The sequence below is a fragment of the Vanellus vanellus genome (genome assembly GCF_965231255.1).
Source record: "Vanellus vanellus genome assembly, chromosome: 6".
Classification (NCBI taxonomy): Eukaryota; Metazoa; Chordata; class Aves; order Charadriiformes; family Charadriidae; genus Vanellus; species Vanellus vanellus.
The window spans coordinates 61,706,736-61,724,095 of NC_138911.1; the positions used below are offsets into that span (position 1 = coordinate 61,706,736).

At 36.7% G+C, this 17,360-nt stretch overlaps 1 protein-coding gene across 1 annotated transcript in view; it reads right to left on the bottom strand.

Annotated features, from left to right (window-relative positions):
• The window catches only part of WDR25 (WD repeat domain 25), a 66,317-nt gene that overhangs the window by 15,895 nt on the left and 33,062 nt on the right, over positions 1–17,360 (bottom strand). Inside the window, exons 3-4 of the mRNA XM_082484768.1 lie at positions 11,259–11,406; positions 2,161–2,291 (exon numbers count right to left, since the gene is read on the bottom strand). Of these exons, the coding sequence (XP_082340894.1) occupies positions 2,161–2,291; positions 11,259–11,406 (279 nt within the window). The remainder of the gene's footprint in view (positions 1–2,160; positions 2,292–11,258; positions 11,407–17,360) is intronic.

Consider the following 17,360-nt stretch of genomic DNA (forward strand, 5'->3'; position numbering starts at 1 on the left):
AGTTTTCCTCTGGGATTTTGCCAGACAGAGTTTACACAAAAGTTACTAGAATTAAATATACCAGAAGATCATCTCAAGCCAGACCACTGGTAGTTTTATCAGAATTACAGAATATATGAATGGGTGAGCTATTAAAGTCTAGTTTATCAGCATTGGTTTGCTCCTTTACGTTCTTACAATACCTTTTACAAAGACCAACACCTCAAAAATTGCACGTTGCCCCTTATCTTTCCACCTTGTACTGAAACCTCCATCTCAACACATTTGTCTGCTCCTCACTGCAACAATGCCTCATGTAAACTATGTTCTACACTTCTCTACTTCCATTCTCCCTATTGAGCAACACTGTTCATTAGTGGACACGTTTTCAGTCTACTGCTGCTTTTCAGGAACAGTTTCACTAAGAAGACTTTCCAAGAATGTCAAACCATTCAGTACCTATTCAGTTCCTGAAGTACTTATCAACAGAAGTTCAGCCCACCATGGTCTTCTCTATGTTAAAAAGGACAGCTAAGTGTTCAATTACAGACTGCACCTCCTCCCCACAATTAAGGTCTACTGTTATGAGAATCTCAAGAGAGAACAATTGTATTCCCTACTTCATTGGCATGGTATGAAACCACTGACCCTGCTGTTCAGGAGAAAAGACTTCTCAAGTCTTTCTTCTCCAGCACCCTGCCAGAAAAAAAATAATGTTCTTGTTCTACAGTAAATTTACAGAGTAACCTCTGATCATCTGGAACAAACACCCTTTGAACTGCTACTATTTCCTATTTGTGTAATACGTATTTTCATGTTCTATTAAGTTGCCCATGCTAAAGACAGTATACCAAAATCACTTATTGACAACACCAGAGTACTGTATACCAGTGCAAGGCAGGGGGGGAGGGAACAGTTACTATGAAAATCTCATAACTTTTAAAAAAGTTACACAGGTATTCTTTATCATAAGTACTTACAATTTTTGCAATCTAAGACTAGAATAATCTTACTTCATAGAATTGTGCTTTGAGTATCTCTTCATATCCTTATCAAAGAAAACTGGCCATCATACAAATGTGATGGATGAAATAAATCCCATCAGACTTTTTACAAAGATTTTCACACTGACGTTGTAACTTTGAAAATCACAGTAAATTTATCTTCAGACTAGCCTCAGACTTGGAAGTCTTGATAAGCACTTAGTAATGTTTTTCTTGTACAAACTTATTCATGTGTGGGAAGCCTGCGGTATAGATCCTACACAATTAAAGCCTTTTCTCAAACATCACTGACAAATCCAAAGGAACAACTGCAGCACAGGAATCAGATTGTTAATTGCACAATAATACTGTGTTTCCTTAATAGAGTGACTCCCATAACTATTTCAGAGCTCTCCTGCTAGAGCCCGCATACCTGAAATGCACCTGCCTACATCTCTTACCTATTATTCTTACTGCACCAAAGCCAGAGACAGAGTTTGGATAAGCCATCTTATCTTTTTCAGATCCCTTCTGTCACCCTCAAGAGCAAACAGATGGCTAACTACAATATGAGTAGGATCTACCCACACAGAAATTCAAAGGAAAACAAAGAACTACTCACTTTACAGTCACTGCTGCTCTTCGAGCTGTTCTGTGCATGAGGATGTCCCCTTACCTTATGCTTCCACTGGAAGAGTACAGCTCTGGTCTTACCTGGGCTCTGAAGGGCAGCTGGGCGCATGCCACTCTGCATAGTTCAGGAGGCTGGACATGCCTCTCTGTCCCTTTCATGAATGCAAAAGTTACTCCAGGCTTCTACACAAAAGGTACAGGCACACTCATCCTGACCCACACCTAACAGCTTGAAGGGCAAGTTCGCTGTACCGCTTCCTAGTACATAACTGCCTTTTTCACAACCCAGGAGTGAGATATTGGCTTTATTTAATTCAATTATATGCTACTCATTTTTACATAAACCAAAAAAAACCCGTATTTTTTGTGTACAATGTTCCTCTACGTGCTTCAAAACCATTACAGAGGTACATATGGACAAATGGCACCACAATCAATGACAAATGCAAAATACTTCAGAATAACATTTTATCAAAAGACCAGTACGTCTAGCAGCTTAGTAATGCACAGCATATCCAACCTGGGAAATATCTTAAAAGAGAAAGAGAAAAAAGATTTACATTACCTTAGAAGTCCTTATATCCCAAGCTTTAACTTCCGGGCTGAACCCTCCGCAAATGAAAATATTTGACTCTGTAGGATGAAACTTCAGCACGCTGATCCTAAATTCATTTTTGCTGCTAACTATCTGTTTCCCTAAAATAAAGTGAGAAGTGGAGATTAGAATTTGAGCAGAAAATGAAATGTGTTATCCATTTCAACCCAGTTTCAAAAATATCAAGGCTGTCAAAGGTGAATATGTTTATATTAACACATTTCAAGTATCTGGGGATACTCTGATGCACTGAAAATACAAGACTGAACTCACTCATTTCTATCCATGTGAAATTGCTCCTGCTCATGGGCCTCGACACTACCGACTACTTCCTACTGGGAGGAGAGACCAAGTGGTTTCCCCACACTAAGAGGAGCTCCAACGAGGTCCCAGTTCAGTTATCAGGCAGGATTAAATCTACAGACCTAATGACTGAATGTTTCCCTACAGAGAAGCCAAAGTCTTTCTTTCCGTGGGATAAAAATAACAAGAACGAAATATTATATGTACAGAAATACCACAAACTATACTACTACAGCTCTTGAGTTGTTTACTTATCTTTCTGTGAGGGTAGGAGCGAAACTTCTTGAAAGTAGGAAATAATTTGCATACCATGAAGGCAATATGAAAGCAATAGCTGTTCCCATGGATACACCGTTCCCAACAGTTAATTGTGTACACTAATCTCCGCAGGATCCTGTGGTTAGTAGCAACTGAATTGTCGACACTTTCACAGGCAACAGAGTTCAGCTAGGTTAATTTACACGACTTTTCCACAGTCCGCTGCTTCCTTTCATCCTAACAAATTCACGATATTAATGTATATTCACTGAAATACCATTTTTGGAAGAGCAGCATGGACTAAGATACATTTACTTGGTTTCACAATTTCAACTCTGCTTTATATTCTACATATTACATATAAAGATCCACATTAAACAAAGTTACTGCTTTAAGCCACAGTGAAGAAGGCACTGCAGAAGTCAAAAAGAACCCTTAAAATACTATGACAAAAGCTTCTTAAAATATTCATTAATCCACATTTTTAGCAAGTGAGAGTTGTCTTAAGACAGACCTCCTTAAACAACTGAAAATACCTTGAGCTAAAAACATTAGCAATGAGTGTAAATACTTACTGTGAGGTAAATAATTCAGAAAAAGACTCTATAAACTCTATAGATTTTTTTATGCTTATTTTAAGATTTGGAGCCAATTTATTTGATTTTATTGTCAGTTCCATTTTCCTCATCTGCTGAACTGAACTTACACAGTCAAGAGGCTGACTTGTCAAATTATTTATTCAATTGTTTTCAAGAAAAGAAAAGAAAAGAGATTTTACTTCATCACGTGTTCTTCAAGCTAGCAGGGTCAGGGAAAATAGATTGCAGGGAGCATAAGGGAGAAGTGAATGTTGTTCTATTTGAAAACAGGGTTTTGTAGGTGTTTTTCATTCTCCTTTTAATGGTTTCTCCACTAATTACTCATGCAAGATCTAAAGGGCCTCTCTGTCACTACTGAGTGAAAGATTTAATGTAGTCCACAAGTTCCTTCCCCAGAAAAAAAAAGTCACAAGGGCAGCAGAAGCCCTCCCTGCAAGTTATATGCAACAGTGACCTTCTCTCACCATGGGAGCTTTCAGAACCCCAGCAGCTACAGAAGGAAAAGAAAAGACTCTGTAGGAAAGGAAGAAAGTATTAAAATCATCAGTTACAGGAGCAACAAATATTGGTCTCATGCACACCACTAGCAGGAATCTTTTGCAGGCTTTAGAAAATTCACATACACATGCATCTTACTCGCATACACAGCACTTGAGAAAAATACTGAATTTCCCCATGGAGGCTAACTAGTCAGTTTAATAGCACGGTTCTCCCAAGGAATTTGGTTCTTACTAGTACCTAGTTTAATAAACACTCCGTAAGTACAATCAACAAGTTTTTAATGGTACTGCAGCCAGAAATTAGCAAAACTGCAGCCTGTCAAGCAGCTTCAAAAAGGACGCATCAAGGTGGTCATAGTTCTCCATAAAGTGTATTGTCTAAATGACATTAGATATATACATAAGCGATGCAGTGGAACTCACCATCTAACCTTCCAAAAAATGTTAATTGTTTAACTGATGTTATTGAGACTTGGTTTTACCTCCACAAGACTTCTGAAAACAGTTCCTTCTATAACGCATACATTTTTCTTGCCATTGCGCTCTCTACAAATGCTCTAGCCTAAGACATGAGAAAGCCAGGTAAGACATAATCAAAAAAGATATGCACTAAATTTAAGATGCATTTAATCTACTAACTACCAGATCTGTTACCTTTTCCACAGATAGAAGATTGATTTAACATAATTTGTTATTACTTTGTCCATCTTTCAATCTCATCCCCAGCTACTTCCAAGTAATTCAATCATTTGCTCGATATTTTCTCCAGAAACGAAAATTCTCTAATGCCCTACTTCATCTCCCTGTTTTCCATTTTCTTGTTTTCTAGAGTCTGGTGTTTATCCAGAAGCTCTCATAGCACTCAGATCATTACAGTGTAATTCTATGAATTCTACTTTACAGTGTAATACTAAAAAAAAAAATTAATGCAAACAAGTTGAGCATCTCGTTCACCTCTGTACTCTTTAACCCCTTCTTTTTCCTATTTTAACCTGTTTGATGCAGATATTAACCATGCTAGCTTTTTGACTGGTCTGAGAAGCAATCAGAATACATTAATCTTAAAAGCTCAGGGTCTCCAATTAATGCTTTGAAATACAACTCTCTCTCATTCTCTCACTCCCCCAGGTGAAATTGAATCAAATGTCTCTTTTTGGAAGCTCAGTAAACAGTGTTCTGATGATTCTGGCGTTCTTAGATGCATACACAAATTTCATTCTACTGCCCCATGACAGAAAATGAGAAAAAGGCTGGAATGGGGAAAAGAAGAGCATGGGAGCAAAGAAGCAGCAAACAACATACTCAAAAGCAGAGGATCACAATAGTGCACCACGGAAACCAGACCTGAAATTTATGCACAATACACAGAATCTAAATGGGACTGCTTGCCATACAAACATGCCCGAACGCAGGAAAATGAACCTTCCTAACATTTGTATGAAGAAATCCCCTAAACTCTTCCCTTTTAGGTATCAGGACTACAGGGCTGAAGAGCTGAGGCACATTTTCTGCACAACTGTGAAACCTCTGTCACCAGAAAAAACAGAAACTTAAGGACAAATACCCACCTGAGAGAGAAACAGATCACTATGGAAGATGAAGTGGGGCAAAATAGCTCATGCAATTCAATACATTAAAACAATGACTTCAACTCTTAGGCCCCTTCTGTACAAACTTTATTTAGTGTGTTTTACTACTATGAGCAGAATTTGCTGCTTCCCACGCTGTAGCCATGCTGCGATGGAACTCAGCCCTATGCTCGGGAAATCCAGCTTCGGTGTTTGCTGAAGATCCTGCTTCACCTTTCCGGCAGTCAGTAGTTACAGTTCTGTATAATTTTGTCTACAGTTACTCAGTTTATTAACATTAAACACATTCAACCTTTCAGGCCTTATTTTATATATTGCAAATGATATCCTTTGAGCAGAAGACTCCCTTATCCATAATAGAGTACAATGGGGGTAAATCAGCAACCTTGTATACACCTCTAATGTGTACATACTTATTGTATTTTAGTTCCTAAAGGCAGCATAACAAAGATCCAACCAACTCATAGGCTGTAGAAAATTACATCTTCTGAAAATCTATTTGGCTAATTGAGGGAAAACCCATACCACATATCATTTTCCTCTATGAGAGGTTGTTATTGCAAAGAAAAAACAAGTGTTTCTCTCAATCTTTAATTTTCACAATTTCAGTAACAATATCTACTACATCTTTGCAGTGCGTTTTATATTCTGAAAGTGCTTTAATTCAATTCCTCATTCATTAAAGGCTCACCAGTAATATACACAGTATGAAAAAAAAAAATCTTTAAAAACATCTTGAACATATGTTTCTGCTTCTTTATGCTGCAGCCTACTGTGAAACTGCTCAACTATGAAATCAGATATTTTAAAGGCTATTTAACATGGTGAATTCTTCACAGAACATCAGCACAGTTACTGGGCACAGGATGCTTCTGTAACTGTGTTTAGTGGCCCTCAGGTTCACACCTCTACTTGCATAATCTAATACACTTCCTTACGCTAATCTGTACAGAAAAGTGAAGCCTAAGACTTACAAGGACATGAGAGTAGTCTTGCTAAGCAGAATGGATTTCCCTACCATATTTACAAAAAGACATAAGACAATATACTAGAAAAAAAAAAATCTTATTACAGTCGCAATCTCTGTCACGCAGAATAGCGAGAAGAAAACTAGATAGATCAGACATAAATTGTTCTTAACAAACTGCTATTAGCTGTTATTTATCCATTTTATCTTGGCATGATTACAAATTGCTTTATTATCTTCCCAAGAACTAAAAGTTATACTGACGATACGTTTCCTAATTTTTTCCCCTACATAGTCACAAGTTTCTGGCATGTAAAAGTGCTTGAAATACTAAGTTATTTCATCTTTTACCCTTGAAAATGTCCCCAAAATAAACATTTTTCTCTATTCTTATTGCAAGGTCATTACATTAGTGACTATAAAAAGTAAAGTGCTGTTACCTCCTAGCTGGAGAGCGACCACTAAACTATGTTCAACATATTACTTGAAACTCCTGAATTTTGGGGGGAAGCTTGAGACCTCACATCAAGGATGCCTGTATGCATCCCAAAGAAATAAATTTAAAAAAAAAGAAAAATCAATCAACTGGGCTTTTTTCTGAGGTGTCATAAAAAAGCCTTCATGCATATTCAAACACCACACTGTCTACATATTACTGGGGGAAAAGGGAAGGAATAACAGAAGAAAGTCACAGCTCTCCTGTGCCGATGTTTATGTATGAGGACTAAAACTCCTGTGTGAATAAATGGAATTACATTAAAAATAATAATGTTATATCTGTAGGACTACCAAATTATAATATAAAATAAAATATAGAAAAGCAAATTTGGAAAATCCTCTTGGAGGTAAAAATTGTTCCATTAAGAAACTCCCAAAATAATGTAAAATAAAATTAGTTAAAAAACAAACAAACAGATTTTTGTGACCATCTTACATAAAATATAATCTTTGCTTCAAAACCAACAGTTTAATTTCAATATCCTAGTCGTGATACTGATAAAACTAGCGAAATAGCGGGGAATCTCAGTTCACCATTATAAATCTGAGGAAGTTATATTTGAAATTAAGCTCAGTCCGTGAACTGAAATGCAACTGCAGCATTTGGCAATGCAGGAAATGTGCCAAAATTTCTTGGAACATTCCCTCTGTCATAATATTAAAGAAATGAAAAGTATCTACAATATGCAAATAGTACCAACCCAGCCAATGTTCTGCCTGTGCTATTGTACCAATTCATTTGTGACTAATGAAAAAACCACTGATGAATAAAACATATATTCCAAAAATAAAATAGCTATAAATAAATTTTAAAAATACAATTACCCTTCTAAAGTTGGTAGAGCATCTCCATCGCATCTGGACATAACAGAAGTTAAATGTCAAATGTACTTGACCTAGAGCTGTTTTAAAAGCTTTTTTTTTTTTTTTTTTGAGTGCTTTTTGAATACAGCACTACTTACTACTCTATAAATAACAAAGTGTCTGAACTATCACTAGTAGAAAATGACTGAGAGTGTGGTGTTAGTAGAGATGAACAACATGTAACCAAGTGAGATTTTTTTCTCACTGGTTCAGACTGCTGCATTATCATCACATTTGTGAAACTCTTCAAAAAGCTTTATTTTTATAAAGAAATAATGTCTATAAAATAGGACCCCAAAAAAGGCACGAGCCTGTTCTGTTGCACACGATTAATCAATTTCAGATGCAAGACTTCGCATTTGTGTTTACTGCACTTCATGAGGGTCCTATCAGCTCATTTTTCCTGCTTGCAGCATCTTAGATCTTCTTATATATTAGAACTTTCAGTAATACACTTGACAAAAGGATAAGGTTTGATGGTGTAAAACTGCAGGATAAGATTTCATGGATGTGTCTTCTACCCTTGCCATCAGGATTTCTACGCCAACAAGAAAAAATCTGCTTTGTGATTCATTAATCACATTAGATTTGTGATTCATTAATCACATTAGATTTCAGTATTTGTTTCTATTATTATGTTGTTCAGATCACGAAGATTAAAAAAAAAAAAAAAAAAAAAAGGAAATCACTCCAGAAAATGCAGTATCATAGGACAAGGGATACCGAAACTTAAGGTCAAGCTTAGAAACAAAATCTCCTGGAGAATTTATTCTGCTTGTTACAACGATGTTGCCATATTCCTTTAAATCAAAATTTTACTATACCTAACTGTTTGTTCTGGGTTTGATGACATCTAGTTACAAGATTCTTTAATAGAGCACAAACTATGTTCCTAACAGAAAAATAACCCAAAATGACAAAAAAACCCACCAACTAAGCAGCTCAATACCACACATGTACTAAGCTTATTTGCAACCTTTCCTAAACTTTTAAAAGTAATTCTCTTCAGACTGTTAGGTTTCTTTTGGTGAAGGACACGCAGCAATTTTTATAACACAGATGTAATATTTAAAATCTATACTGAAAACAAAGACGAGAAAGACTAGACTTTAGCAAACATGACTAGAAAAATGTTGAACCAGTAGAACATACACAAGAGACAAGAGCATAGAGCCTTAAAGACAGTATTATTATTTATAAAATCCCACCAGCATGCATGTATTGCATTTCAACACACTGGTAGTTAGTTCAGCCTAGCAATGGGAAGTAATTAAGACTGAAGTCCAAAAAAGTATCTAAAAGTCCTCTGTGAAGGAACAGTTCTAACATCTATCTGAAGTTAATCAAAGAAGAAATCATCTCAGCACTGATGAAGAGTGAGGAGGAATGAACGATTCAGTGAACTAATGTAAATCAAAATCTTATAGCTGCCTTAGTGTTTTTCAAATGGAAATGAGGCTTTTTATATCAAATTGATTTGGATTCCAGAGGCAAACTGCTTGCCCTGTTTCTCTGAGAAGAATTGACTGAAATGCATGAAAAAAATAAGTAACTTTACAACAGGGAAGGAAATCAGAAACGGGCCTGCATGTGTAGGAAAACAGAATAAAATGCCAATCATTCATATCATACTCATACTCAAATGAGGTGCGTATCACTGAAAGTCAGGTCCAAACACCAACATTACAACTGCAGTTCACAGGAGTTACAAGGAATCCTGCGTCCTTGAAATAAGGCAATAATGAATATCTGTTTTATTCAAGGATTATAAGCATTCATTTTGCATTACACATACAGTTTATTTAAGTAGTTAGAAATACTACATAACTCACAAGTCAGTAAGCAAAGAACCATTTATAACCTTAGACGTTTTGAAACTTGGTAAATAAATTTTTTACTGTTGTCATTGCATAAAACACTAGAAATAGCTTCTTTCAAATGAACCATTACAATCAACTTAACCCACACTACTCTCCCATTACTGGATATTTAAGTTAAAGAGATGTTAGAAATAATTGTGTACGATTAAAATTACATGTCTTTGAAATTTATTCTATGATTTTATAAAACGAGTTTTTCCCCAGAATAGTCCCTTCCAATGACTCGGGCACTTAAAACCTATTCTACTCCTATAAATCCCATTAACAGCAGTACCCATTCTGTTTAGAATTTGTAAGCACTACAGTCAAAATTAAATTCCCTTGGATTAGTAAGATTCAGTTATATATGAGACTAGAAATGAGAAGGTTGCTGCAACGAGACTGAAAATAAAAAAGACAAGTTATCTGACAAAATTAACGACTTGGTATATTAACCTTATGTACTACTACTACATGAGATATATAAAGCTCTTTTCCCCATTACAAAACCTGAATATTCTTGAAACATCAATATTCCGTAACTGTATCAAATGTTTTATATTCCCAAACTACAACAGCTCCCTTCCAGCCATCATTGAATTTAAATACTTCTGGTATGACAAATGTTGAGAAAAATAAGTTCTTAGAGCATGGAAAAGAATCTTCTTTTCATGTGAACAATATTCACAAATTTCCTGGCCACTTTCCCAGTTCATCTGAATAGGATTTCTGCTCTCCAGATATTCACATACAATGTACTTCATACTTTTATGTAAGAGAATACCCTAGCAGGCAAGAACTTCTTGTAATTTTTGTAAGGGTTTCTTTTGTAGTCTTACAAAAAAATACTGCACCTTTGCAGGAGTTAAACATTTAAAAATAAATTAAGTGGAAAAAAATAAAATTCCATCTCTTCGGTTGAAAAGGTACTATTTTAGGCCTAATCATTTACCCATACACAGAGGTGCCCTATTATGTACAGCCCCAATGAGTGCTGCTGTATGAATGCTGATAACATATACAAAGGAGAGAAGAAATACAGCTGATAAACTTTAGTTTGTGAAGGAGACATAAAGAGAGACAGCATCCAGGAAACTAGTTGTTACGGTCACAACAATCAAATCCCAAACCAAATTCACAACTGCATCAGAGCATCAAACACAAGGTTTCATATCAGAATTTAAGTTTCCATACTCCTAATAAAGGTCCTGTTCAAAAAAAATGAAAGTCACCTAATTAACTTTAAGCACAAACTTAAAACTAACCCTAGTGAGAATGAGGAACAAGCCTATGGTTAATTTAACCATATATAAGTGTATTCAAATGCTTTAATGAATGATCACAACAGAGCATAAAAAAATATATGTTTCATTCTGTTCATCTGTGCAGTATCTGACAACAGAAATTATATGCGATCATGAAGTTACAGATATGTCAGTTTTCTTAAATATCTCCAAGTACCCTTAATTGCCAAGATAGTTTTTTTTTTAGTGAGGACATGTTTCAAGAATTCTAACTTTGATCTATAGATTTTATCTATATTTTCAGAAGAAAGAATAAGGCTAATGAGATCCAAAGTTATCTATACTCAATAAAGACAGGGCTATAATGCACCCTTATGTGATCTTTACCTGTTTCTACATCAGTTAAATGCAGCATGGAATCAAAGCCCCCACTGAGGATCCTTCTTCCACAAGATGACCACCGGGCAGCTCGGACAGCACAGGAGTGACAGGAATACGTTTTTAAACAGCGGCCTGTATCTACAGCATCCCATACCTTAAAAAGAAGGATAGGAACCATTTTGTAAAGAATCACAATATTTTTTTGCAAAGTATTCATGAGTAGCTACAGCAAATCATCATGGTTGAGAAAGCTTTGCATTCCAAAGTTGTATCTGCTAAGCTGTAAAAGCCTGTTTGAAATAACTGCAAGGTTGATTAGAATTAGGGCATTTAATTAACAAGGCACAAATCAGTAATACATGTGCATGACTTGTATTTCTTGAAATGCCTACATTGCTCTCAATGGCAATTCATCTTATACTTTCTCATTCGTAATGCTGTCCTCCCTCTGTGAAGGGATGTATCCAAAAACATTTTCCCTTCAAACCTTTTTTCTTCCAAATTTTTGTCTCTATCATATCTTGCTTTCCATCAAGTAAGAGGAATCCTAGCAGATTACATCTTTCATATGTACCTATAGATAGGCTATTATCATATTTGTCACTCAGTTTTTAATTTTCACTGAGGTGGCAGATTAGAATAACATCATGCATCTACACGGAGATCTCTAAGGACTGGCCTAAGTCCTCTCATTTTTTAGTTTCTTCTGGACAGAATTAGGTTGATGATGAGCACTTCTGAAAATCTTATTCTACTAGTTATCCAGGGTTTTTTAACTATACAACACCTAATATTTTTAGAATATAAATAGTCCTGCTCATATTTTTAAAGTAATTTTTAAAGATAAAGGCAGAACAAGTCTAAATTATAATTTCAGTTACCAAATATAGTTCACAATAATCAAAAGCACATCCTTTCCATGGTGCTCTTTTTGTCAGCTATAAGATAAAATTAGAAGTTTAGCAACAAATGACCCATAGAAAGATCGAGTATGCTCACTTCTGAGCCAGAAGGATAAATATCAAAATTATTTTCCTTATGAATATTCTGCTTCAGTAAAAGCTAGATTATAAAATACCTTATGATTGTGTGATACAATATAATACATGTTGAGCTGTATAATAAAATGGATACCAAAAGCTATAACCATACCAGTAAATCCTATATTTTATTACTTCTAATATTAGTAGGACAAATAAATCAACACTTTGACAGTGCTTCACGATAGTTTTATTGCAGTTTCAGTAAACCCAAGGCAGTTTATTCCTTTAACCATTTTACTTCATGGTACTTCTCTTTGCGATTAGTCATTTTCACCCTGCAAAAACTTGAAGGATGAAAGCCTGCACTATGAACTATAGTGCACTCACCACTGCCTACGAGCTTAGAAGGTTATTCTGAATTTTGTCCATTCTAATCCATTTCTCAATTCTAAGATTGTTTATACGATGCTGGAAACAGACCAGGCAATTAACAGAATACAAAAAAATTACTTCTTTTAAAGTGAGACCAAATTCACCCTGCACAGATGTTGACACAAAAGCACTAAAATACCAAAATAAAATTGACTGCACATTTGTGCCTTTTAAAGGATATTAAAAACAAAAACAATTCAGTAAATCAGAAAACATAAGTAGATGTTTGCTTTCTTGTAGCAACAGCACAATTCACAATACAGGAGAATGTAAAGGGGAGAAAAAAGCAAGACTTCTGGTATGTTCTTCTTACTGGACAAAAAAGACTCACTGACAATATCATTATTATATAGTCCATTCTCAGAAGACAACATTCCATTATAGAAAATTATTTCATCAAAGTATCTTCTAGCACAGAGCACAGTTCTACAATGTAAAGCAACCAATTATAATTAATTACTTGAATAGTCAGTTAAGACTGGAACCGTGATGGCCATACCCTAAGTATTCTACCCTATCCACAAGAAAAGAAATCAGGAAAATGTTAATATTAAACTGCTTTTGAAAGTAAGTTTCTCTGCTTTAATGAGTTTTAATGAACATTTCAAGCTTCACAGTATTAAAAAAGGGTTAATTGTGTCTTGGAGGGCTTTTAATACGAGGAAGCTAATGAATGAATCGAGATGAAAGGAAAAACAGGTGGTACATGCTTCAGATATTTTCCTGTCATGTTTTAGTGATTAAGTATGAAAACTCAATTTTCACAAGAAGGATGAAGTAAAGCAAGTTCAACAGCACTTCTGAGTTCCCGCTTGATTAAAAAAAAGCTGTATAAATGGAAAAAGCGCACCTCTAAAGCTGCACATTTCCCTCCATTATGTGAAACAGAACAAAGGATCAGCTCTGGTGGATGAGACCACGCACTGACCATGCACAAGGGACAAGTTACTGAATGCCTCGTTTCTCTCCACTGTTAGGCTTTCCATCAGCTCTTTCTACTCAGGTCATGGCAGTGCTGCAATGCCTTCTGGAATTAGAGCCGCATGGGCAAGGCAGTCTCGACTGAGGAAATTCACTTATTGCCAATTAGTGTAAGCTTTTAATTACAGCTTCAAGTATTGAGGAAAAAAAAAAGAGCAAGAGTTATAGCCTTATATAGCCTTAGGGGAGCACCTTCCCTCCCCAGGCCCCACCTCAGCCCAGCACTTCTCCTCCCTTATTCAAGGTGTTCAAGGCCAGGCTGGATGGGGCTTTGAGCAACCTGGTCTAGTGAGAGGTGTCTCTGCCCATGGCAGGGGTGTCAGAACTAGATGATCTTCAAGGTCCTTTCCAACCTAAATCATTCTAGGATTCTGTGATTCCTACCCCAGCTCCCCCTGTTTTCGCTGGGCCTTATGCTCCGTCATTTCCCCTTCGGCAAGACAACGTCCATCGCAGGGCCTAGAGATTTCTTGTTGCCTCTCCTTGCACCTTACTCTCTTCATCCCCTGCTCTTTGCTCTTTCTACTTCCCTGCTGCTTCTCTCCAGATGTACGTCTCTTCCCCTATCTCCTCCCGTCACCTTCTGTCCTCACACACATCCTCACGTTTCCTCATGTGTGTCCTTGTGTCCCTGCCCTCAGCAGCTGCTCCTTTTCTTCAATATGCATGAGCAGAGGCACCACACGGTTTTCTGACGTTCTGGCCCACAGTGGGTTGTTTTCCTCCATTTCAGAGAGAGCTGGAACCAGCTGTAGCAGCACACAGCAGCTCACGACCTCCTCCCATGCAGGGGAACGCTGCAGCCCCTGCTACCGCACGGTATGCCCAGTACAAGCAGCTAGTTCAGACAGAAGAGGTTGGACAGACCTCCATCAAGATACAGTCCAACGCACGTTCACTGGAGCGCCCAAAAGCACTTTTAAATAATGCTGAGAGGTGCCGCTTCTGCTGTGGCTTCACAGCTTAATGGACAGAGAAGTCAAACAAAGCAGTAGAAGAGGATGGCAGACCCTTTCCTGCTGTGCATTGGCAACACTCTGCAAGCTTCATCCAGGTGCATTCAATCCTAGGCACGGTTCCATATGACCTGCCTGGGATATTCCTTCAAGTCCCATGTCTGGTGAAATTAGCTCTGTGCAATTTTGATACATTATCGTGTGCCCTGCAGCGAGGAGGATACTGTGACGTGCATCCTCAGAACAGTTTCAGAGTTTGAAGTTTCAATATTCATCTTCCAGAGGAAAAGGGAAGTTCTACTTGCTATTTGCAAGAAGTGGTATTTGATATTTGCAGTTAGCTCTTCAGCAATCACCTAAAGATGTAGTGATGCCCACAGAAAGTCATATAAAGGTGAGCCATTGCATATTGAGAAACAGAAACGGGTGTGCAGAACCCAGAACAAGGCAATTAAATAACAAGCTATGCATCTTCTGTACAAATAAGAAATTATGAAAAGGTGGCAGCTGTGAATGCTCAGTTGTAACAGAATGTGTCTGTCCCAAGTTACAAACACTGTTCTGTCTCTAGAAGCGATAGAGATGTTAACATTGTTACGCCCAGAAATGGAGAATCTTCTGTATTTCATTACCAAGGAAAGATGCTTCAAATCTCTTCCAAGCATCATCACAAAGCCACCATCAAGTCTGTATTTTCTTAGAGAGTCTCTTGGGTAGTTTCCCATTCCTGTGGTATGGCATTTCTACTGCCACATTGGAAATGTGGCTAGAGGGCGAGTACCAGCATACTCCATCCAAAGCTGTATAGATGAACATCTACTCAGCAACTGGTACTCACTCTCTACAGGGAGCTGCTGTTGTTAAAAAATGGAGGAAGTGGGTTGCAAATGGATGAGTCCTTTGCCTGTGAGTTTGTCTCTCTGCCAAACACTCAGACACCAGATGAAAAGATTCTCCAGGATGAAAGGCATTTCAGGGTTTTTCTTTCAACTGAGATAGTCAAGTGGTTCAAGAATAACTTTTGTGGAAACTACTGTTTTCTAGTCTGCCTTTCTTCGTTTTTCCCACATGCTGGATATGCTGGCTCAAACTAGGATGGAACAATAAGCCTGAAACATAAGCATAGGTGTCACCAGCAGAGTTGATGAAATAACCCGTATCCCCAAAGAGCATCTAATATGATGCCTGAACCCAGAAACATGTTCTCTAAATTACCAAGGTAAATAATAAACTAACAGGCACTAATCACCTGGTTTAGAGCATGGCAATTCTGCAAGGAATATAGAACTAGGTTACAATATAGCCACCGGACTTCAGCCTCAAAAGAAAGTTTTTTCAAGGCCTTGTACAAACCAGGGGACAAGAGAGTCCCCTAGGAATTAGGATCATTGAAAGCTTCCCATTTCAAGTGAGTGAAGTTGTTGATCATGCCTCCTCTGCCAAAACAGAAAATGAATTGCAGACTCTTATAGAATAGGATCCCAAACTCATTCTTCTGAAAGGCATCTACTTATGAGGTCAGAAAAGGGATTTGTATCCAAGAACAGCCTGAGGCTGAAGGCAAAGGTCACAACACTGCGATTTAAAAAGTGACAGTTGTAACAGCTACAGTTTTAATTTCAAAGTAAGCATTTTTAAGAAAATAAGTGTCTTAGAATTACTTAGAAGGTTGTATTTTAAACACCAAAGGCTGCTATCTGTAAGCATACCAAATAATAAATACCTTTATTTTAAAGGTTTATAAAATAATTCATAGGTCTACATAGAATAGAGGCTTACGTATTTAGTACATAATAAATTACTCGGGCATGGGGAACAGTTCAATAAAAAAAATACACAGGCTGAGATATATATGTTCCTTCAAAGGCATTTAAACATGTGTATCAAGTATTATAGGACTAGATACTATCACACATCTGTCTGAAAGGAGGACAGATTTATATTCAATTATTTTTACCAAGAGATCGACTGTTTTAAGTGTTGTTGCTTAACTTCAAAACTCGGATCTTACAGGCACTCAGTATTATTTTTAGATTAAATACTAAATTCTCATTAAACCCGAGGTTGTTCTTTTATCTTGGGATGTCAGATGTGATTTTAATTGCTCAGTTAAAAGTTAAAAGCACACAATTTCTGCCTGCTACTCTGAAAATACTGCTCACTGCCACACATTCAAGCAATATTTTATGTTATAAACAGTAATCAGTTCATCCTTTCCCTTTACAAAGAATCCCGAAAAGAATGAAATATGCCACTGTCATTAGGAAAAAGGTGCATATTACTGTATTATCTCCCCTAAATCTACAATTATAAACTAATGAATTCTCCAATATTTGAAAGAAATAAACATTCAAGACTGAAAGCTTTGAAATCAGCTAGTTCTTTTCAAACATTTTCTTCAATGCCTTTCTGGCATTAAGGTATCATGAACACTTTAATTGCATTTTTTCCAATTTTATTAAAATTGGCTTTAATGTGTCAAGCTGGTTCATATTTCACTACTAGTTCTTACTCTCTGTACTACACTATTTATAACATTGCGTTCCCATTTCTTTTCCATCAACTGCTTTCATTTCATTTCCTCTCGTATTATAGAAAGTATGGTGATTACATAGTTATCTGCTAGGATTAATATATGGGGCCAAAATGGCAGGTACAAACAGCCAAGTGACAAAATTGTACTAGAGATTTCTTTACAAAAGCAATTTTCTTTTTACTTTCTCTGAGGCATGTTGTAATTCGATTGCTCTTTCACA